This window comes from Numenius arquata, chromosome 10, assembly GCF_964106895.1.
Source record: "Numenius arquata chromosome 10, bNumArq3.hap1.1, whole genome shotgun sequence".
NCBI lineage: Eukaryota > Metazoa > Chordata > Aves > Charadriiformes > Scolopacidae > Numenius > Numenius arquata.
The window spans coordinates 24,070,144-24,093,294 of record NC_133585.1 but is presented as its reverse complement, the minus strand read 5'-3'; the positions used below and the strand labels follow the sequence as shown (position 1 = coordinate 24,093,294).

The 23,151-nt window shown below is 43.6% G+C and overlaps 1 protein-coding gene across 4 annotated transcripts in view; it reads left to right on the top strand.

Annotated features, from left to right (window-relative positions):
* ARHGAP24 (Rho GTPase activating protein 24) overlaps nt 1-23,151 on the top strand; it is a 199,338-nt gene that overhangs the window by 141,577 nt on the left and 34,610 nt on the right. For 2 of the 4 annotated variants that reach the window (XM_074154414.1, XM_074154417.1), the window contains one exon: nt 19,800-19,922. In XM_074154414.1, the coding sequence (XP_074010515.1) occupies nt 19,800-19,922 (123 nt within the window). Of the gene's footprint in view, nt 1-19,799; nt 19,948-23,151 lie in introns of all 4 variants that reach the window. The other 2 variants (XM_074154418.1, XM_074154415.1) reach the window with 2 other exon arrangements.

Sequence of the window (23,151 nt, the reverse complement as noted above, 5' to 3'; positions counted from 1 at the left end):
CAGTCTAATATAGAGCAATATGGGTGCAGGCCCTTTGTAGATTTCAGATATTTCCTGTGTATTATTCATACACTCTTCCATCTCGCTCTCAGCTTTAATGGATCACATCCCTGGGAAACTATTTCCCAGTTATCAGGTGCCAAACCCTTCTTAACTCTGGTCTAATGAATACAAGGTTTCACTCAGTCTGATTTCACAGCTGTATAAGTAATTTAAAAAACTTGAAACGTCCCATCTGTGTTACCGAAAACTGTTACCTGAAACAAAAGCTCTTGAAACCAGAAGCAGTTTAGAGAGGAGACACTGCTTTATTCGACATTGGGCGCTAGGTGGAAATCCACAAATCTTGCACACCTTATGCGGGACATTCACCCAGTATTTATACACAGAAGATTCTGATAATTCCGCCTACCTAATACATAACTCCACCTGGGCTTACATATTCATTAGGATGACCTAATAGCCCTTTTGCACGTGCATTTTAAATTTTGCAGCAAAAAAAAAAAATTAAATTTTTTGTAAAACACTTCTGGGCGAGAGTTCCTTGGTGGTCATTTGGGTAGGGATACCCTTCCTCACATTATGCTTTTAAGGTATTGAGTCATCTCAGGACAGTAAAAGTTTACTGCAACTTTGCCAGCTTCTTGAGGATGATAAGGATGTTCCTTGAAGTGGCCACAGCTCTGTCCTAATTGGTACAGGAGGACATACTTTGACATATGAGAGAACCTTGAAGTGATTAACTACTTGTTATCCCATCCTTATCACTATCAGCTCAGTGACCAACTATTTTCTCACACAGTGAGCAGCTCAGTAATTAACTCATTTTAGTTAGCATATGGTTATAGGCCTGCCTTTGGTATGCAGCAGAGGATCATCAACAAGGACTGAGCTGTGTGCTAGCTGACTGAACTGAGCTGGAGCAGAGACTTGGTAGTTCCAGGGGAGAGTCCAAAACTTTCCATTCTTCCGAGCCGTGTGTCAGGATGCCTTTGTAGCCATATCACGAAAGGAACATTCTCATGCCTGGTCAAATGATGTCTGTGAAAAATAAATGGGGAAAAAAAAAAATTGCCCTTGAGAATGCATCTTCTGCAACAGGTTGTTTGGATTCAAACAAAGAATTACTCTGTGTTGTAGCTAAAACCCTTTTCTAAGCATGATGATATTGGCCCCCATTTTAGCTAAGAGTTTGATCTTTTTTCATGAGGACTTAGGCTTCAAGAGCACCATGCGGTAGGAGACTTTTCCTTATTTCTGGGAATATTTGCTTTGGAAGCCTCAAGTTTTGATGCCTAGATGGGTTTGTTGGGATTTCACCCCACAACCAGGGTTCTGTTCTATCCACCCATTCATGTGTAACCACCATTTTGTCACTGCACGCTGGAGCAGAGCTGTTGGACATCATACCCGAGTCTGGCCGAGCAGCAGTTACTGAAAGAATTAACCTTTCAGTGTCCCAGCCTGTGTGGTGACAAATCTGTCTCCCAGACCTAGGAGAGTGGCACGTATTGTAGTAGTCATGGAAGTTGCCCTAGAAGGTTGAGAGCGGAGATCTGTGAGCTTAGTTACATGGCTAAGCAAAATCTATTTTAGGGAGAAAAGCTATTAAAATGAAGCAATACTATTAGCAGTCCTGAATGGTAGACTTCGCTATTAGTTTTTTTTAAATTGCAATCTTGGTGTGTTTGAATTCATCAGCGTTATTTAAGGCGTCCTTGTGAGAATTATGCCTACATGGTAAGAATGCACAGTGACACTTCGTTTAATAAAGTGATTCATTACCTCTAGATTTGTTTACCACTGTAGTTGTATCATTATATTTTCACTATCGTTTCAAATCTCCCCTCAGATCCTGCTGCCTTCTTAATTTTCTGTTCCATGGGATACTGCCTCATTTATAATTATTTTATCAGCATTTAAACAGAGTGTTTCATCTCAAAATAATGAGAAGAGTAAGGCACAAGGCATTTGTCCCCATTTTGCTAACAGAGTATCTGACGCTTAGGAAAATGGCATGACTTCTGTGAGATTCCTGGATAAGTCAGTACCAAAGAGCTGTGTGACTGTGGGGAACAAAAGTTTGTTCTCTCTTCTCTCCCTATTGGAAAACTTAACGCGGTGGTTCGGGCACACGCAGCATGTTGGACATCATACTACTGGCAGCATAACTGCTGTAGTAACCGGCTGGAGGAGAAAAGGAACAACCCAGTCACTGGGGTACCAGGCTGGGTCTGTGTGCCTTTGGGATGTGTTCATCCATTTGTCGATCTGTCAGCATACTGTTGGCTGGAACAGAAGTTAATTTCTGCAGTAGTCCAGCCCCCTAAGAAGGAGGGCTTGCGGATTACTGCTGCCAGATGCCTTTCAAAGAATTGATAGTTAATCCTTCATTAGAGGAGAAATCAAGTTCTTTTGTGCAAATTAAGTTTATTTACTCTGCATATACCAGTTACAGAACAGATGAATCTGAATATCAAACAGGCCACTTCCTCTCTCAGAAGTCTCTATCCAAGGGCTTAAACCTAACTCTCTGGGAGTGATTCTGCATGAAAAGTGAGTCATCGGAGTCTATAAAGAGAGAGAAATCGTGGCAGTAAACAAACTCCCCTGCCACAGCTGACTCGGTCAGAAACTCCATCCTACAAGAGGGAGGCGCATCGTTTCTCACAGGTAGACTAGCAGGTATACATGAAGGACTTTTTCTTAAGTGTTGTCCCTGAAGCATCCCGGAGGTTTACACAGGTGAGATTTGACTTGGCTCCCCCAGGTGTGGCCAGCAACCTGGCCAAAGAAGCACGGATCTCAGTACAGCCTGGTTCTTGTATTATGTACCCTGCTTCCCAGGCGGAGGTTTTTAGCCTGGTTTGAGGAGCTTCCTCCCATTCCCAGGTCACTTCTTTCTCCATCTGTGGGTACCGCAGCAGCTCCAAAAGCATAAGCTGCGGAGTAATGTGGCTTCTTGTCTTTTTAGACAAGACACCAAAGGGTGTCGTTTGGTCATTCAGCTCACTTCTCATGTTCATTAATTTTGAACAAAGTGTTTTCTGCTCAAAAAAAACCCCAGCTTCTGGGCAGTCAAGCATTGTTCTCTGCCACGATGCTGTGTAGTCACAGAGTAATTTGTAATGCTGGGCATCAGCTGACATTGTATTTAATATATAAGGAAGATGGTGAGATTTAACTGGATATTGCCCATCTGTCCATGGCAAGAAGATCTCTTACACAGATCTGCAAAAATTAAGTTGTCGTAAGTTTTAGACTCTTTCCCTGATTAATTAGCCATAATCAGCTTGGATTTTTCTTTTCTTTGTGAGATTTTAATTGCTGAATAAAGAGTTACCGTGTAGTTCTTCTGGGTATATTTGTGCTTACAACTTCAAAATGTAGCATGTGTGATGGAAACCATATTCCTGTTCATCTTGTTATCAATAAATGTTTTTACAGTAGAATACTCACAGAAAGAAACACAGAGAACACAGTTCCAGGGAATTTGCTTTAAAAAATGAACATTCAAAGTGACTTTTATCCAGTATGTTTTCTTGACAGCTTGAAAAGTGCCAGGGGAAGCGTGCTTGCAAAGGGAGCACTGCCCCAGAGATTAGATCATGCTGCTTTTTCCAGACCTGTACAATAGATTTTTATTTTTTTTCTGTAAACAGTTGAACAAATTATTTACCTTTTAGGTACTTTTATTATTTTATTCAGAATTTAAAGATGCTCTGTCTCTGACCATTGAGATGTCAGAGATGTCTGGGACTGTTTAGTCTGAGGAAGAGGAGGCTGAGGGGAGACCTCATCACTATCTACAACTACTTGAAAGGACATTGTAGACAGGTTGGTGCTGGTCTCTTCTCACAGGTAATTAATGACAGAACGAGAGGGAATGACTTCAAGCTCCAGCAGGGTAGATTTAGACTGAACATTAGGAAAGAATTTTTCACAGAAAGAGTGGTCGGGCATTGGAACAGGCTGCCCAGGGAGGTGGTTGAGTCACCATCCCTGGATGTGTTTAAGAGTCACTTAGATGTGGTGTTGGGGGATATGATATAGGGGAGAACTTTGTAGTGTAGGGTAGATGATTGGACTCGATGATCCCAAGGGTCTCTTCCAACCTGGATGATTCTATGATTGTATGTTTTGAAGATTAGTTCTTTGAAGGGAAGTGAAAATTGCACTGCAAGTGCAACACATGGTTAGGTCTCATCTAAACATCATTTTTCAAGTATTTTAATTTTTTCTCTTTCATTTTTCATTTTGAAAACCTAAGCAGACACTGGTACGTAGGAAAGCACTTCTCCTGCTGCCTCTCACAGCGCTGGCCAAGCAGCCCTTCAGAAAGGGGTTCAATGAGACTGGTTGCACTTGATCCCCATGTGGGAGCAGGGGACCCCCAAACTGCAGTCATTCCCACAGACTGCTCCCAGCCCGCTGTGCCGCCTGCCCTTGTTGGCCTTGGGCTAGGTAGCAAACTTAGAATTTAACTCAGTGTGAGTGCACCAAACAACACTAAACTGAATGTTTCGTTTTGGAGAGAAAACTGCAAGGGAGGGAATGATTTCAAACTGAGGACTAATTATGTTGTGCTGACAGATCGACCACAGCATCCAGTAAAACCTGAGGCTGTTCTGTATAGTTCTGTTCCGTATAGCTGCTGGCTGTACTGCAAATAGTTGTAGAAGTAATTTTAAAGTGCTGTGTCAGGCTTAGCTGGGATTTCTGCTCAGCTCTTGGGAGTGCAGCTGTGCTCCTACATTGTGCGTGTCACTTAAAAACACCCTGCTCTTGAGGACAGCTTCTCTCTCTCCCCATGGTGAATGCCTCGGCTCAGCAGTTAAGCTTGGAGAAAGCATCAGAGAGTTTGTGTTCCTATCAGAAAACTTATTTTCTAGAAATTACGTGGGAAACCTTACAAGAGCTGGCTCTCTCACAATCTTTCTGATACTTTTCCAGTTGAAGCTGTGCCACTGATAGTGGCCACTCAGTGCCACTGAGAGTCTTTCTAAGATACCAGAGTCACTTTTTGAAATAATAGGTCAGGTTTTGGCAGCTTCTCTGCACAGCGTGCTTTGGGATCCTGGAGTCCCCACTATATTTGGAGTAGCAGGTCTTGGTGATGAATTTAGTCGTATTACTGGCAAATATTTATCTCTTGCTGACTTCTATCTTATCATATAATTTTTATTCCTGTTCTTACAAAAATATCTTCTGCCATATATGCTGCATGGTTTAGGGACAGTTGCTTGCTGTGTCTGTCTTCAGCATGCATTAAAAAAAGATAGTCCATAACCGCCATATGGAAATAACCATAATGAATCGTAATCTGTCAGCGAATGAGTAACCCTTTTTTGGGCTTATAAACTTAGTCTAAGACAGAATTTTAAAGAATCCATCAAAAGAACATAACTTAATATTCAATAATTTTGGAGCTTTCAACATTCCTAGAGAATCTTTTTAAACTTTAGGGAAATCTTTTTGGCTAACTTCCAACTGACATTAGCATGCTCTTCTATTATTCTGTGAGGACATCAGAAAGTTGTACCAACTTTTATCCAGTGGCCTCAGTTTACAGTGCACGTGGTCGTTATGAACAGTAAATTGTTCAAAGGAACTAATGGCAGTTAAATTCCTGTCTCCTGTTTTGTCAGCAGCAGGAATACCCGAAGGATAAATGTTGTCTCTTCAATATTAGCCAGTGTCTGCTGAGTGTGTGGCTTTGTTGGTTAGTAAATTGCCAGTGTCCAGGTTGTCATTGATGGATTTTTGCTGCCTTTTCCATTGTCAGAGTTCGAATCCTTCCACCCTTGTACAGAAATTTGCCAAAATTCATGTGCCAAAATCAGAAATGCCTGCTGGTTAATTCTCATGTTTGTAATGCACTGTCATGACTTTATTATATGAAGTTTTTCTTTCTTTCCTAGCAAGTGTCTTGAATAACTTTTTCTGCTTAATTACAAATTATTTACTTTGTACTTTTACTGATATTTCTTAATAAGTGGTTTGTAGATACTTCAGGGATATGTTTTCAACAATCAGCCGTTTAAGAAATGCTAATACTTCGAGTTGTCACCATCATATACCTGTGCATGTCTGAAGTTGTTATGCAGTCCAGAACAGCCCAGGGAACAAGGTGCTGACATTTGCACGTAGAAACAGATCCTTAAAGCATGCGTGTGCACACAGACACACATGCACATCCATGAGCTCACAAAAAAAAGCCAATGCAGCTGACATCTCCATGGCATGATTCATCTTATCCTAGAAGAGGCTCCAAAGATAGCTCAGATGAATCACCCTCTGGCAGTTGGTCCTGGCCATAAAAAGAGCATATGGTGACTAGTTCAGATTTAATTATCCAACTGCCTTCTTAAAGTGTATCATAGGAGCACATCTGTAAGTTGTTCTCAGATCAAATGAGGATCTGGGGACAAAACTGCTGGTATAAGGAGCTGAAGCTCATTGGTTTGCAATGGCCCTGAAACCACTTAGGACTATAACTAGCTGAGCCTGGGGTCTTTGATAGGCTCTCTTTGACTAGCCCACTGCTTTACTTGTGAGTGAGAAGATACAAGAAACAATAAACAAACTTTCTTTAAGATGACAGCTACTGTTGGAGTTACGTGTATTATCCCCCCTTGGCATGTCTGCATGATGGAGAGCATTGATGTCAGCTGCTTCCTCGTTCATACAGTCACAGAATCAGAGAATGATATGGGGTTGGAAGGGACCTCTGGAGATCATCTAGTCCAACCCCCTGCCAAAGCAGGTCCACCCAGAGCAGGCTGCACAGGAACGTGTCCAGGTGGGTTTGGAATGTCTCCAGAGAAGGAGACTCCACCACCTCCCTGGGCAGCCTGTAGTCCTCAAGTGTTGTTTAATTTCTTGAGACTGAAGAATTCCTGGTAATTCTCCTAAGGAGCAGACCCACGGTGAGCATTTCTCATGTTGTGCATGGTGCTGGCAAATGGTTGTTGAGTTTGTTACTGGTATCAGGGTTTCTGTGGATTTCTTCTGTGTGGGAAGTTGCCCAGGTGTAAACGTAGAGGGAAGGAGGGGCCATCTTCCCCCATCAGAGACAGATCTGTGATTGTCAGGAGTCTCACCCCATCGGTGGTCCTCTTCAGTGTTTCAAAGAAATGGAAAGTAGACACAAGACAATCTTTTCTTTGGACAAGATCTATCTGTGAAAAAGTATAGACCTGCCCAAATTAGAAGTAAATGCATTCTGGGATCATTCTGTGCTCATGAATGAGAAGGGGAAATGTGGACCATATTATCAACTTGTATTTGTCTGTGGCATATATGTAATAAAACAAAGCTAAAATGAGGTTTCTTCTCATTCTTATCTGGATCTGATCTATTGCAAGGTGTGGAGATTTACAGAACACTAAGCATTCTTTGTGCTCTGCAGATAACTGGTGTTTGATGGCTCTTTCTTGAGGAAAGCTGCATTTGAATCAGAAATTTCAGAGATACTTAAAGGACTAGAGAGTTAAGCCGGTAATTCATTAAGTGGCATGCTTCTGCCTGACTTAATACTGAGCTGATATCCCAAAACGGTGCTAAGAGGCACAGTGTTCCTGGAGATGGTTGATATCAGATGAGATGTGTAACAAATGTCTTGAAATGATGACTAAAATCTCCTGCTACTTTAGGTAGGCAAGATCGTCATATGCTGAGACTTAGCTCTATATTAGGTAATTGTCTTCTGCATATGTCCATTAGCACACAGGTTTTATTGAATAACTTATTCTTGATTTATTTTCTAAACTGCTAAAACATAACTTCACATTATTAAACAAGTGATGTTACGATGAAATGATGTGTGTGCATAATATATACTTGTTCAGTGGATATTTGCATCCTTTGAGGTTAGTATCTATGCCACAAAGAGCCATTATTTTTACCTGTGATCAAATCTGAAGTTTATGGCATTAGGCAAGACTCTGCTTTATTTTTATTTTCTTGAACTAGTAATTTCAGAGGAAAGCTCTTTATAGTTGAAGATTTGAAAATAGGGCACTGTGATGGCACTGCACTGTGCATAAGACAAGTGTGGCCTGCAATGTTTTTTTCTCTACTGGATCAATATTGTATGTCTCAAATCTTAGTAGTAATGAAGGACATAGAGGAGTGGATTTCTTATGGCCGGTCTCTGGTTTTTTCTTTATTTATATTTTCCACATCTTCCATGAAAAAAGCCTGTGTGAGATTGCATTGCAAGAGCGGAGGAGTGAGAAGCCTTCTTGAGAATGGATACCGAGTATGTCTTTTGTGGTTCCACCAAATCATTTCTCTGCTTCCCTGCACTAAGTGTAATAATTTGTCAAGACCGGGTAAAATTATAATATATGCTTTGTCAGAACGTTTGCTAGGTTTAATTTTAGTGCCAGCGTGTGTGTTTAGGATATTTGCACTCAACTGCACTGAAGCAATTTCTTTTCTGTAAAGGTATAACTTGCATACTGTAAATCTGACTTTTTTTCCCCCTAATGGGTAAGGATGAAGGGGAAGGCTAACAAGGGGGATTTTGTGCTGGGAGTCTGCTATAGACCACCCAACCAGGATGCGCAGGTTGATGAAGTATTCTGTAAGCGGCTGGCTGAAGTCTTGCCATCGCCAGCCCTTGTTCTGGTTGGGGACTTCAACCTGCCAGATATCTGCTGGAAATATAACACAGCAGAGAGCAGGCAGGCTAGGAGGTTCCTTGAGTGTATGGAAGATAATTTCCTGACACAACTGGTAGAAGAGCCTACCAGGGGAGGCACCTCGCAAGACCTACTTTTCGCAAACAAAGACGGACTAGTGGGAGATGTGGAGGTCGGAGGCCGTCTTGGTCTTAGCAATCATGAAATGGTCAAGTTTTCAATTCTTAGTGAGGTAAGGAAGGGGGTTAGCAAAACCTCCACCTTGGACTTCCGGAGGACTTTAGCCTGTTCAGAACCCTGGTTGGGAGAGTCCCTTGGGAGATAATCCTGCGGGGCAAAGGGGTCCGGGAAGGCTGGACGCTCTTCAAGAAGGAAATCCGAAAGGCCAAGGAGCCGGCTGTCCCCATGAGGTGCAAAATTAAAGGGCGGGGAAAATGGCCAGCCTGGTTGAGCAAAGAGCTTTAGATGGGACTTAGGGAAAAAAGGAAGGTTTACCACCTTTGGAAGAAGGGACAAGCAACTCAAGAAGAGTACAGAGATCTTGTTAGGTTACACAGAGAAAAAATTAGAAAGACAAAAGCCCAGCTGGAACTCAACCTGGCCATTAATATAAGGGACAACAAAAAGTTTTTATAAATACATCAACAAAAAGAGAGTCAGGGAGAATCTCCATCCCTTCCTGGATGCAGGGGGAAACTTTGCGACCAAGGTCGAGGAGAAGGCTGAGGTACTTAATGCCTTCTTTGCCTCCGTCTTCAATAGTTGGACCAGCTACCCCCAGGGTGTTCAGCCTCCTGGGCTGGAAGATAAGGATGGAGAGCAGAACAACCCCCCCCATAGTCCAGGAGAAAGTAGTTAATGATTTGCTTATGCACCTGGACACGCATAAGTCTATAGGGCCAGACAGGACTCACCCAAGGGTACTCAGGGAGCTGGTGGGAGAGCTCACCACGCCTCTCTCCATTATCTATCAACAATCCTGGTCAACAGGAGAGGTACCAGATGACTGGAGGGTGGCCAATGTGACGCCCATCTACAAGAAGGGCTGGAAGGAGGATCCGGGAAACTAGAGGCCTGTCGGTCTGACCTCTGTACCAGGAAAGATCATGGAGAGGATCATCTTGAGTAAGCTCTCACGGCAAGTGCAGGGCAGCCAAGGGATCATGGCCAGCCAACATGGGTTTATGAAAGGGAGGTCCTGCTTAACCAACTTGATCTCTTTCTATGACCATGTAACCCGCCTTCTCGATGCGGGGAAGGCTGTGGACATTGTCTACCTGGACTTTGGTAAGGCCTTTGACACTGTCCCCCACAGCGTTCTCCTGGAGAAGCTGGCGAATCATGGCATAGACAAGTGTACTCTTCACTGGATAAAAAACTGGCTGGATGGCCGTGCCCAGAGAGTTGTGATTAATGGGGTGAAATCCAGTTGGCAGCCGGTCACCAGCGGTGTCCCTCAGGGCTCAGTTTTGGGGCCAGTCTTGTTTAATATCTTTATTGATGATCTGGATGAGGGGATTGAGTGCACCCTCAGTAAATTTGCAGATGACACCAAACTAGGTGGGAGTGTTGATCTGCTTGAGGGTCGGAAGGCTCTACAGAGGGATGGGGACAGGTTGGATCAATGGGCCAAGGCCGATGGGATGAGGTTCAACAAGGCCAAGTGCCGGGTCCTGCATTTCACAGAATCACAGAATCACCTAGGTTGGAAGGGACCTTTTAAGATCATCTAGTCCAACCAATGAGAAAAAAAAAAAAAAAAAAACCACCTCAAAAAAACAAAAAACACACAACACCCACAAACAAACCACACACACCACCACACCACCCAACACTAATCCATATTCCCAAGCACCATGTCAACTCCTCTCTTGAATACCTCCAGGGATGGTGCCTCAACCACCTCCCTGGGCAGCCCATTCCAATGCCTGACAACCCTTTCAGTAAAGAAATATTTCCTAATATCTAACGTGAACTTCCCCTGGCGTAACTTGAGGCCATTGCCTCTTGTCCTATCATCTGTAACTTGGGAGAAGAGACCGACCCCCGCCTCTCTACAGAGGTCACAGCAACCCCAGGCAGCGCTACAGGCTTGGGGAAGAGCGGCTGGAAAGCTGCCCAGCAGAAAAGGACCTGGGGGTGTTGGTGGACAGCCGGCTGAACATGAGCCAGCAGTGTGCCCAGGTGGCCAGGAAGGCCAACGGCATCCTGGCCTGTCTCAGGAACAGCGTGGCCAGCAGGAGTAGGGCAGTGATGGTGCCTCTGTACTGGGCGCTGGTGAGGCCTCACCTCGAGTGCTGTGTTCAGTTCTGGGCCCCTCACCACAAGAAGGACATTGAGCTGCTGGAGCGTGTCCAGAGGAGAGCCACCAAGCTGGTGAGGGGTCTGGAGAACAAGTCATACGAGGAGAGGCTGAGGGAACTGGGCATGTTTAGTTTGGAGAAGAGGAGGCTGAGGGGAGACCTCATTGCCCTCTACAACTCCCTGGAAGGAGGGTGTAGAGAGGTGGGTGTTGGCCTCTTCTCCCAAGGGAATAATGACAGGAGCAGAGGAAATGGTCTGAAGTTGGGGCAGGGGAGGTTTAGATTAGATATTAGGAAGAATGACTTTCCTGAGAGGGTGGTCAGGCCCTGGAACAGCCTGCCCAGGGAGGTGGTGGAGTCACCATCCCTGGAGGTATTTCAGAAACATGTAGACGTGGCACTTCAGGGCATGCTCTAGTGCCCGAGATTGTTGGTTTGGGTGTGGTTGTGGGTGGGTGTGGTGTGTGGTTGTGGGTCTTTGTTTTGGTTTGGTTTTGGTGGGTTTTTTTTGTTTTTTTTTTCGTTTGGACTCTATGATCTCAAAGGTCCCTTCCAACCAAGAAGATTCTGTGATTCTGTAATTCATCTGCTTCTGTGTGTTCACTGCTAGTCTTCACTATGCAGGTAGAAGAATGTGATTTCAACCCATTTAGTATGGCCAAAAAAAAGAATGTAGAAAAATATTTTTTGTTTTTAGAATCATAGAATTGTCTGGGTTGGAAGGGACCTTTATGATCATCTAGTCCAACCATCAATCTAATTCTGATTAAAAAAAAAAAAAAGAAAACCATACAAAAACCCCTCCACATTACTAAACTACGTCTCTCAAATTGTCGTGTGGTTTCACAGAACTTCAACATGAATAAGAAAGCGGAATCATTAATGCATGCAAAAATGTTACCAGCAACTCTGAAAACAGCTGAAATTCACAACAATAGAACAGCAGACATGACGGTTGAGGCAGCATTTTATATCACAACAATGCTCGCAACACTGAAAAATTCTGGAAGGCTGAAAACTATCACCAGCGGTGGAAAAGAAGCAGGCCTCTGACTTCTGCGTGGTACGGATGAACTGGGCAGGCAGTGATGTGCGCTGCTGCTCAGGGGCTGGTGACGGGTGGAACTGTGATGGCCTTTTAATACACCCTGTAAACAAAATGTTCTGGGTGGTGTGCCTTAGATTTCTTTCAAGTGGGAATGGCACTAGGGAAGGGCAAGATACGCAAGTTAATTGTGCTGGCACCAGCATCTTGGTGACAGGGAAGGGGAGGAGGAACAGACTCTACAAAAGAGGTACCGCTTGGGACCCGTGTCTGAGGATGAGGTGGATAACTGTGACATCTGAGGCATAGCAGAAGTTCAAACTATGAATAAAGGAAGGGAAGCAAAAGTAGGGGAGAGAAAGAATAAGACAGGCCAAAAAAGATTAAGTGCTCTGAAAAAAATAAGAGCTCTTACATTGTACGAGGGATGATTTGAATTCACATCTCTCTCTTCCTCATTTAGGACACCTTTCTAACACAATAACTGCTGATGAGCAAGCATCACAGTTTTTTGCTCAAGTACTTAAGCAACCATTATTATGTGAGGATAAAGACTTAGTAGCCATGCATTACACAAAATGCTTAAATATGGCACTGATTTTATGCTTTTATTGTGCAAGACACTAAACTCACTTTTATAGACGGATGTGCTGCAGTTGTAGCTCTGCAGCACAGAGGAAAGGTACCTGTACAGAGTATCCGTCATGTTACACACGAATACATTTCCTGAGCTTGATTTCAGGTATCCAGCAGCAGCTGGTTCAGAGCTTCATGAAAACAACTCTTTCTGTTGAAAAAGCCCTGCATGTAAATTAGGCTGCAGCCTTTATGTTGAAAAGCTAATATGCCTGTAAAACAATACACCCTTCGCGCAGAAAACTGCTGTTCAAGATCATTAATGCAAAAGACCAGCCTGGATACTAGCAGCAGAAAATGGTGTTTGTACTGAAGTATTTAAAAAGCAGTGTCTTCATTATTGACTTGTTGCAATTACTTGATTTGCCTCTTCAGGAAAACGTGTTAGTTCTTTGTGAAGAGAGTATGAAGCAGCGCACCCGATAGGGTTTGGGAGCAAAACAATGGTGAGTTTGGTAACTCTGTGTTTCAAAGCTGAGGCTTCTCGGTGGTGGTGGTGGTGGTGGTGGTGTTAGTCATGTAAAACACATCGGTGACATAAGCGTATCTTCCAGCCATCCTGGCATTGAGCCAAACAAGAGCAGAGGATACAGCGGGACAGTCCTGGGTAAAAGAATTGAAATTGTAATCTGTATCTTCCTCAAGACAGTATATTACTTGTTATCAAGGCTCTAGAGGTAATGCAACTATGGAGTGGAACTCAAAATGATGATCTGGGTCTGCTACCTGCTCTGGTTTTAACAGAACGGCATAGTGTATTTTTCAAGTTCTATGGAACATCTTTTGTAAATGCTTAGGAGTTAAATTCTAATGGTAGCCCCTCATGTTTTAACATCCAGCCACCTCGATGGATTTATCTGTCTAAACATCTGTGGAAAATGAGCCAACATATTGTTTCACCTAATACTGATAAGACTTTTAAAGTACATAGGAGTTTCCTTTTAATATCTTTATGATCTTCGGAATCTGGTTTGCCATATATTACATAATAGGGCCGTAACAGAAGTTCCATACCATACTATTATAGCAGTTCCTTGTTTCAATTAGTGGTATGTCTCAATTTTTTTATTATTTTTATATGTAAGTGAAACGTTTCAGCTTCTTTTTCACCATCTCTTATGATGGGATACTAAGAAATGCTACAGTAGTGACAATACGTTAATTTATTAGCTTAAGTCTTTTTCTAGAAACAAGTTTCTGCACTCAGTTTTGTCAGGAAAGTCTTTAAAATATGGATCCTAAAATCTCAGGAATCATCGAATAATAAGCTAAGATATTTGATTGCCCAAATCTCTTTGATTTTAAGCTGGACACTGGTTTTTTTGTGGATCTGAATGAAATGCTGAGTTGACAGGTTGTGTGTTCAGTTTAGTATCTGGGAAGCTCAGTGCAAGATAAAGCAATTGGGTATTTTAGGATTTGATTGTTTAGCAAGCGAGGAGCCTGTAACTTTCTCAGTGCAGCCTAGCTTAGTGCTAGTTTTCTATTTTTGTTGGCTCTTGGAGTTTCCATCACTCTTGGCTCTGATAATGTCTCTTAAATAGAGACCTTTCCAGGTGCTCTTTTGTACTCCAAGTTTGAGCTTTTCTCCCCACCTTGGTCTTAGCCTCCCTGGTTGATCTTCAGCTTGACAAAGTCCAACATCACATCTTCATTTCATGGACATCTTTCCTCCTTCGTGATATAGATATGTTTTAGACAATCTGTGCCATGAAAGATGTAAATTGAGTATTGTCAGAAAATACAACAACATTCTGTGTAGTTTCCATGGAGCAGGTCTATTCTGATGAGAAGTACAGCATATATTCTGTAACAGTCACTTCAGAAATAATGTTGAGGCTCCTGTAAATACAGAATATTTGTCTCCGATAATCATACAGTGTGTGTTGTTCTTTTTGACATGAGTTTTTGCGTGATCGCTAAGAACTTGGTTCTCCAGACTACCTTAATTTTGTGGTAAAAGAAAAAGGTGGCAGTGACTTGAAGTTAGGCTGCATACTCCTTTTTTCATCAAAGTTGAACTAAGAGGGTGCTGTAAATTCTTGGTAAAGTTTTACTAAGAAGAGCAGGAGCAATACCAGGCATGTGGAGAATAAAGAAGCTTTTAAGAATTATAAACAAACAAACAAAACAACAGGAAAAAAACTCCACTCTCCCAGCTTGTCTGCAAGCTCCGTGTTATACCTGCATCATCAGAAATAAGTCCCCAGCCAATATGCAGAAATTCATTGTCCCTACTTCCTCTCCACTAACACGTCTGTAAGAACATATGCTTGGCTGCCTAGCAAGCAGTATGTGCAGTTCAAAAATGTTCCAAGTTTCAAGTAGCTGTGTCTCTCGTCTGTTCTTTGAATTGGTCACGTGAGTTGCAGCAGTTGCTAAGCCTTCAACATCGATTCTCACTTGCTATGAAGAAGGGTTTCTTAATGAATCCCAGAGCTAGTAAGACATTATAATCTCATTAAAATACAATTGCATCTCGGAGCTTAGCTCCATTATTTTGCGGTGCAAATTTCAACCTGTGTCGTGACCAAGCTTTTTGCAATTAGTCTTTCCCACTGGCCCAGTTGGAATGATCGTAAAACGTTTTAGTGCTCAAACTGGCCTCACAGTATCAGGGCAGTTTGAAGCTTTTGAATTTCTGAAGCTTTTGAATTTCTGAGGAGAAAGACCTGGGAATCCTGGTGGACAATAGGACGACCATGAGCCAGCAATGTGCCCTTGTGGCCAAGAAGGCCAATGGCATCCTGGGGTGCATCAGGAAGAGTGTGACCAGAAGGTCGAGGGAGGTCCTCCTGCCCCTCTGCTCTGCCCTGGGGAGGCCCCATCTGGAGCACTGGGACCAGTTCTGGGCTCCCCAGTTCCAGAGGGACAGGGAACTGCTGGAGAGGGTACAGCAGAGGGCTACAGAGATGATGAGGGGCCTGGAGCATCTCTCTTGTGAGGAGAGGCTGAGGGACTTGGGTCTTTTTTGTCTAGAGAAGACTGAGGGGGGATCTGATCAATGCTTATAAATACTTAAAGGGAGGGTGTCAAGAGGATGGGGCCGGTCTTTTTTCAGTGGTGCCCAGGGACAGGACAAGAGGAAATGGGCACAAAGTGGAATAGAAGAAGTTCCACCTAACCATGAGGAGGAACTTCTTTCCTGTGAGGGTGGCAGAGCCCTGGAAGAGGCTGCCCAGGGAGGTGGTGGAGTCTCCTTCTCTGGAGACATTCCAAACCCGCCTGGACACGTTCCTGTGGGACCTGCTCTGGGTGGACCTGCTCTGGCAGGGGGTTGGACTAGATGATCTCCAGAGGTCCCTTCCAAATCCATATCATTCTGTGATTTTGTGAATTGTCCTGTATCACCTCAATGCAGGAACATGAAAGATACTGGTTTTCATCAGACTCAGGATGCGCAGGGTTCACGAGCACAGGCTTTGACTAGCAGAAGAGTTCTTACGTTACATTAAAGTCAGGCATGATTGTAAGATTTAACAGCTAGGATAGGCTTTCTTGACTCACTTGATGATAGAGGGATCCTTTACTTGCCAGTGTCAGTATGTAGAAGACAGCCCTGTGTGGATTTGAACTGTCTTTTAGTAGTTCATCAGTACGTCAAGTCAGACTTCTATGCTTAAAGCAGCAGTGGTTAGTGTTGAATTAACGTCAAGGTTGGGTAATCATAATTTCGGTTTTGTTCTTAAACAAGGAGTTTCAATAGGAAAGAAAAAAAGGAGAACAAGGTGGTTCATCTTGGTCTCTGATATTCTAGTGTCATCTACAACTTGCAGAGATGATTTCTGTTTAGGATTAAAAAGTCTGAATGCAAATGCTGTAAAATGAAAGTTGATGAAGGAAATGCAGGTGGTTTTTTCCAGAGAAATAGATTAAATATGTCACTTAATGTGCAGTTCATTTGCAGCATTGGGGAAAATTTGTGAACACTAAGTGTAGTGGAATAGTCATGAGTTCTATCACAACCATTGGTGTTTCGCTTGTGAAGGAATACTGATTGGAGTCCTGATCGGGAAATATGAATTACATAGTCTTATCACATATCTGAATGGAGAAGAGCATGCCTGCTTCATTGCACATGGGGATGGCACTTACTTGTACATCGGGCTACACTTGGAAGATTTGTGTAAAACACAGATGCATATGCTTTCTGAGCTGCAAACAGTTTGTATGGAGTATCAGTTGTACAAAGATCAGCTCTTCTGCATTTAAGGCTGGTACAGCTCTGAGGCTTCAGGAGAGGACAGTGGTGTTCAGTGCACATATGCAGAAATGTCGTGACGGACAGGAGTAGATGGAGGAGAATTCCAGACCATATAGCAGGGAGAACTACTTGAAAGACAAGCTAAAAAAATTAAGAAAATAAAGTGAAAACAGGGGGCAGTAGAAAGAAAACAAAGGACTCCTCAGGCAAGATTTTCTAAAATTAATGGCTGAATATCAGCTCCTAGACCTGTTTTTGTGAGTCTGTGGCTTGATTTTTTGGTGAGGTGATGAGTAGCCAAGATTGCACCATATGGAGGTGCATTTAATGTATTCATCAAAAACATTAGAAGACTAAAATTTTACTATTTACCTTTTTCCTGAAAAAAAAAACCAAACAAATGCGAAGCATCCAAGCAGGAGGATGTTTCTGAAGAAAACCCAGTGGGTTCTGTTGTAATGCCAGTCTGCCTTTCACTGTCTGTCAGTTCCCAAGCTGAGAGCAAGGGTTTCAGAAACTGTAGCTAAGAAAAATGCACAAGGGAACAGATAACTGTTTCACTTAGAAGTTGACCCCCAAATTTTTTTTTTCTTGCAATCTGAATAGTCTTTTGAGTTTAGCCATGACATTCTCAGCTCAGAAAAATCAGATTTAATCCTAATTTTTGATATTCGTTCTGGGAGAAAATTCTCTTTTAAACAGTTGGTATGAATTCAATCCTTTCCCATGCCATTCTCAAGAATGCTGAAACTACTGTTTTCAAGAATTCCATGATGCTTTTAAAAGGACAAGAAAATATTTCATTCAGAGTTCAGCCTGGGTACATTCAGGTAAGAGAAAGGTGTTGAGTTAGACAGGAAGAAACTACAAAGAAAAACCATCCCGCACGACTTTCTCCCCACCCCTGTCTTCCCTGCAGCTAAATGCAAAATGTTTGTGCATTCACATTTAATTGATGACCGATAAAAAGGAGGAGAGCTGTTGAGCCTGTTATTTCAGGAAACAATCAAGCTTAAATTCGGTCACCGCCTCTTCATACTTCCCTGAGTGTGTGGTGCACTGCTGCATGAGCAAGAACAGGCTGTGCCCTTCCTTTCTTTTCCCCTGCAGAGTGGATTCCTGCAGGAATTGGTCTCTCTTCTGGAAGGCTTTGCTCCTTCTGCAGTGCTGGAGAGGTAGTTTGAATCTTCTTGTGCTCTTGCACTAACATAATACCCATTAGGATGGAGGTAAAGCAGTAGTACAAGTGTGAAAACCTGGAGCTGTCACAGAATCACAGAATCTTCATGGCTGTAAGGGACCTCTGAGATCATAGAGTCCGACCATACACACACAAAGGACCCCCACCAAAGACCCCCACAGTCTCGGGCACTAGAGCATGCCCTGAAGTGCCACGTCTACACGTTTCTGAAATACCTCCAGGGATGGTGACTCCACCACCTCCCTGGGCAGGCTGTTCCAGGGCCTGACCACCCTCTCAGGAAAGTCATTCTTCCCGATATCTAATCTAAACCTCCCCTGCCCCAACTTCAGACCATTTCCTCTGCTCCTGTCATTATTCCCTTGGGAGAAGAGGCCAACACCCACCTCTCTACACCCTCCTTTCAGGGAGTTGTAGAGGGCAATGAGGTCCCCCCTCAGCCTCCTCTTCTCCAAACTAAACATGCCCAGTTCCCTCAGCCTCTCCTCCTATGACTTGTTCTCCAGACCCCTCACCAGCTTGGTGGCTCTCCTCTGGACACGCTCCAGCAGCTCAATGTCCTTCCTGTGGTGAGGGGCCCAGAACTGAACACAGCACTCGAGGTGAGGCCTCACCAGCGCCCAGTACAGAGGCACCATCACTGCCCTGCTCCTGCTGGCCACGCTGTTCCTGATACAGGCCAGGATGCCGTTGGCCTTCTTGGCCACCTGGGCACACTGCTGGCTCATGTTCAGCCAGCTGTCCACCAACACCCCCAGGTCCTTTTCTGCTGGGCAGCTTTCCAGCCACTCTTCCCCAAGCCTGTAGCGTTGCCTGGGGTTGTTGTGACCGAAATGCAGGACCCGGCACTTGGCCTTGTTGAACCTCATCCCATTGGCCTTGGCCCATTGATCCAACCTGTCCCCATCCCTCTGTAGAGCCTTCTGACCCTCAAGCAGATCAACACTCCCACCTAGCTTGGTGTCACCTGCAAACTTACTGAGGGTGCACTCAATCCCCTCATCCAGATCATCGATAAAGATATTAAACAAGACTGGCCCCAAAACTGAGCCCTGAGGGACAACACTGGTGACCGGCTGCCAACTGGATTTCACCCCATTAATCACAACTCTCTGGGCACGGCCATCCAGCCAGTTTTTTATCCAGTGAAGAGTACAAGTGGCAAGCCAAGTTTGATTTTGACATTCTAGTGTTGGCCCATCCTTTAAAATGAAGGATATTAAGGCAGTGTGTTCCCTCTTAATCTAATCCTCATCAGATCCATCCAAGACAGTGGGTTGTACCGTGTTAGTGCTAGCATCGGCTGCTTTCTCCTTAGAGATTCACAGCAACACTTGGGTGTATTAAATGTCATTGCGTGAATGTGACACATTGTGTTCCTGAAAATAAAAATGGAGTCATCCACACTTATTCAAAGTACACTTATTTGTCTCTGCGTTTATTCTCTCCATCATGTTACAACAACTGCTGCAAAATTTCGTATATCAAGCTACAGATTAATGCAGGCTCCTGTGGTTCTTGGAACGGCACGGCACTGTTTTTGTTTACCGATGACATTTATCCTCTCATTTCCTTTTGGAAGCTGTCTGATGTGGAATGTGCTTACTGGACCTTCTTTTCATGCCATGTCTGGTGATAAACACTCCACTGTGTATTATCCGTGTCTGCTTGCTGTGGAGCCGCTTTCAGCAGTCAGTCTGGCAGGAGCTCGGCTGGGCAGGAAAGCAAAAGGGTTTCTAAGTGCAATTATCTTCTCTTGCAGGAGGAGACCGAGAGCGGATGACAGCTAATCATGAGACGTACCTTCTTATGGCAAGCACGCAGAATGACATGGAGGATTGGGTGAAATCCATTCGCAGGGTTATATGGGCGCCATTTGGAGGAGGTGAGTCAGTGAGGGAACGTGCACAGCTCCCAGATACACAAAGACGCACAAGGGTTCTTCTGTCATCTCTCAGTCACAGCCAGAGTTTTGAAGTGGAGGAGAATGGTCTAGATATTTAAAAAAAAAAGTGGATTAAACCCTTTGTTTTCACTTGCAATGCAATTTTCGGGCATGTTCCTGTGCAGAGGGCTCAATTAAAAGGCTTTAAACTGCCTGGAACCACTTTTCTTGGCGAGGATAGCACATGGCAGTGCATTACCAAGGCGACGGGAAGTTTTCACAGAAGGCTGGTCTTCTGTGAAATCAGCTTTCCCGCGGGGAGGAGCAGGGTAATACCTTTAGTCACCAGCTAAAAGACCATCCATGTTTCATAAATGCCTGTTACAAGAAGCTGTCAGTGATTCTCCTGCAAGTGACAGCTAAGACCAGTAATAGTATTATATAAAATTATGCACTCCATTATAAGCCTCAGAATATTAGCACTAGCAGTATTTTTCTTTTGATTGGCATACCCAATAATTTCAGTAGTACTGGATCAAAACTTATTGTCAGATGTCTAGTTGTCTTTTTTAGAAGCTCTCTTACGTTGAATGGGCTGCACATTATTATCATCATTTTCATCATTATTATTCTGGTAATAATGTCTATATTATTATAATACAAGTATGATTGATATACTTGCACAAAATGTCAGTATGTTAATCAGTCTGTTCCTTGGAGCGCTCAGATCTCCAAGTTCGGGGACAGAAATATTTTTCCACTGTGAAAGAGCAACCGTATTGCATCAGATGCTTTTTGGTCTTGGCTGCAGGTTGCCAGAATACTAAGTCCGGCAGGATTGTCCGTGCTGTTTCGTGACCAAGAAGTGCAGTTATCACCGAAAACTGTGATGGCTGATTGCAAATGTCTTTTTCTCAAATGTCAGGTAGACTACAGGAGAGAGGATGGGAGGGGCTGAAGGAAACTACCATTTTAAAAAAAACCTTTTCTTGTAAGCCACCCATCTTCCTTTGTGCTTTATTCAGGTCACACAGTCCTTAGGAGAAGGCTTTGGCCTCGCTGGTGGGCTGTGCTGAGGGAGATGGTCAGCTAGGGCCTGTCTGGCACTTCTTCAAACATGAGTGTCTTCTCCTTGGCTCCTCCTGGGGAAATGTGCCGTGGGAAGATGATGATAAGCAGTCATCTCACTGGCCCCATATGTTAAAAAGCTGGCACAGTCCTAGATCTAGGCATGTAGGTCTTCCAGGAGGATGTTTAAAAAAAAACAAACCAAAAAAACCAAACCCCAAAAAAACCAAACCCCAAAAATCCACAAAGTGAAAGGTTTGTCTTGAAAGGCGTGATCTACTGGCATATTGAGTTGATTTGGGAGGAGTACAGTCTTCTGCTATTAGGTTAGGTAAGAAATCTGCTTGTTTATATAGCATGGAAACAACCCATCCCCGACTTCCTCTTTGTAAAGCAGGCCTCCAGTAGCAGTGTGAGCTGCTGTGGCAATAATGAACTTGGGAGCATAACACAACTGGATTCTTCGAAGAGTATCTTAGTGGCTTTTTGCACTTGGCTTCCAGCACCACACTATCTTTCTGTGGCAGATGATGAGGGAAGGCAACCTTGCAGTTCTTCTGAAGGGGAGAAATGTCTACATTTTACAGGCAGGAAGCTGAGATGAGGTGTAACTCCCTTCCTAGCCTGAGACCATGCGCAGAGCTAGGAATAGAAACCAAATCTCCCGAGCCCTGACTCTATGCTTTCTTCACCAGCCCCTCATTTGCTTTTATAGGGCAAGAGCTATTTCTGGTTTACAGCTGGGAATCCTTTCAGCCACCGTGAAGATTCTCAGGACAGCATCATTGTTGTAGGAGTGTTTAATGCCAATTACTGAGGGAAGCACCTCACTGAAGGCTTTGCATGCTGATTTGCATAAAACAAGAGTCAGGTGCAATCCTTTCATTACTGTTTAAATTCATTTGTAGTTAAAACACTTCTAAGGACATTCTTTTTGGTTTTCCTATTGGATTTCTTGAGCAAATACACTGACTCGGGGTTACTTGTATTGGGAAGCAAACAGTTAACTTTCTGGCAAACATGAGAACAGGTGGAACATGATTTTGTGTTTAGTGTTCATGCAGCCTGTTTGACCCTGATAACAAGGCAAAAGCAGTATTGTGGGATGTGTCACCATTAAGAACTGTGTTTCTAGCATGTCCCCTGTTTTATTAACTACTTATTACTTAAGTTGGTGGTCTGAGCTATTTTAACAAGTCTTAATAAGCCCTATTAACTGTTCTGTAATTATGTATGGCCAGGCACACTCATATTTTTATTACCCCTTGCTGCATGGATGTTGCTACAGCTGCTGCAACAGCCTGACCCTTCTAAAGAAGGGCACTTCTGGCTGAAGTTGTCTACAGCCTGCCTTTATGAGCTGTAGCCACTGAGGTTAAAAATCTTTTTATCTGTTACACTAAGTTGCAGTCACATGATGATGAGTAGCCAGTAACAAGTAATTACCTGCAACACAAAATTATTTCAGACAGCTAATTAATCAAAACACCAGTTTTATATCAGCTTCCTAAATTTCAGTACTAGATGGTAAACTACAACAGTCTGGTGTCGTACAAGTCAAGTGCCGCTTTGAGTAACGTATTTGAATTTTCTGGTTCTTTCAAGCATTGTAAGCAAACCCTGCGTGTGTGTGCACACGCAACAGATGTGTCTGAGCCTTGGTGAGCTACTAATATTTAAAGTTCATCCGGCAGTGGGAAAGGACTCCTGGTACCAGAGCATGGAGCTCTGCAAATGATTAACCATATCATTAAATTGTTATTTGTTAACCTGTGCTAGAAAGGGGGTAGTGGGCGGGGTGTAGGTAGGTAGGTGGGAATCTGCTAAGGTGATGAGAAACAGCTTGTTTTGCACCAGCAGAATAAGGTGACTGTGGAAAAAATTCTGAAAGAGAAATGTAAATGAGCCAGGGCATGTAGTGCCTGTTTGCACATGAAATTCCTCTCCTGATTAGATTAAAAAGGCAATTTTTTACAGGAGGGAAAGGCCTGAGCTTTAATTGCAGAGCTTGCAACTAAGGGGGAGGGAGCAGGCGAGGAGAAGGAGCCGTGAGCATTTTAGCAGGGGTAGTAACGTAAGGTCTGGCACCTCCTGCGGGAGCCAGGCACAGCCTGCTTGCTTTTCAAGCTGCCGCACACGACAGCCGCCTGAAGTCAACTCA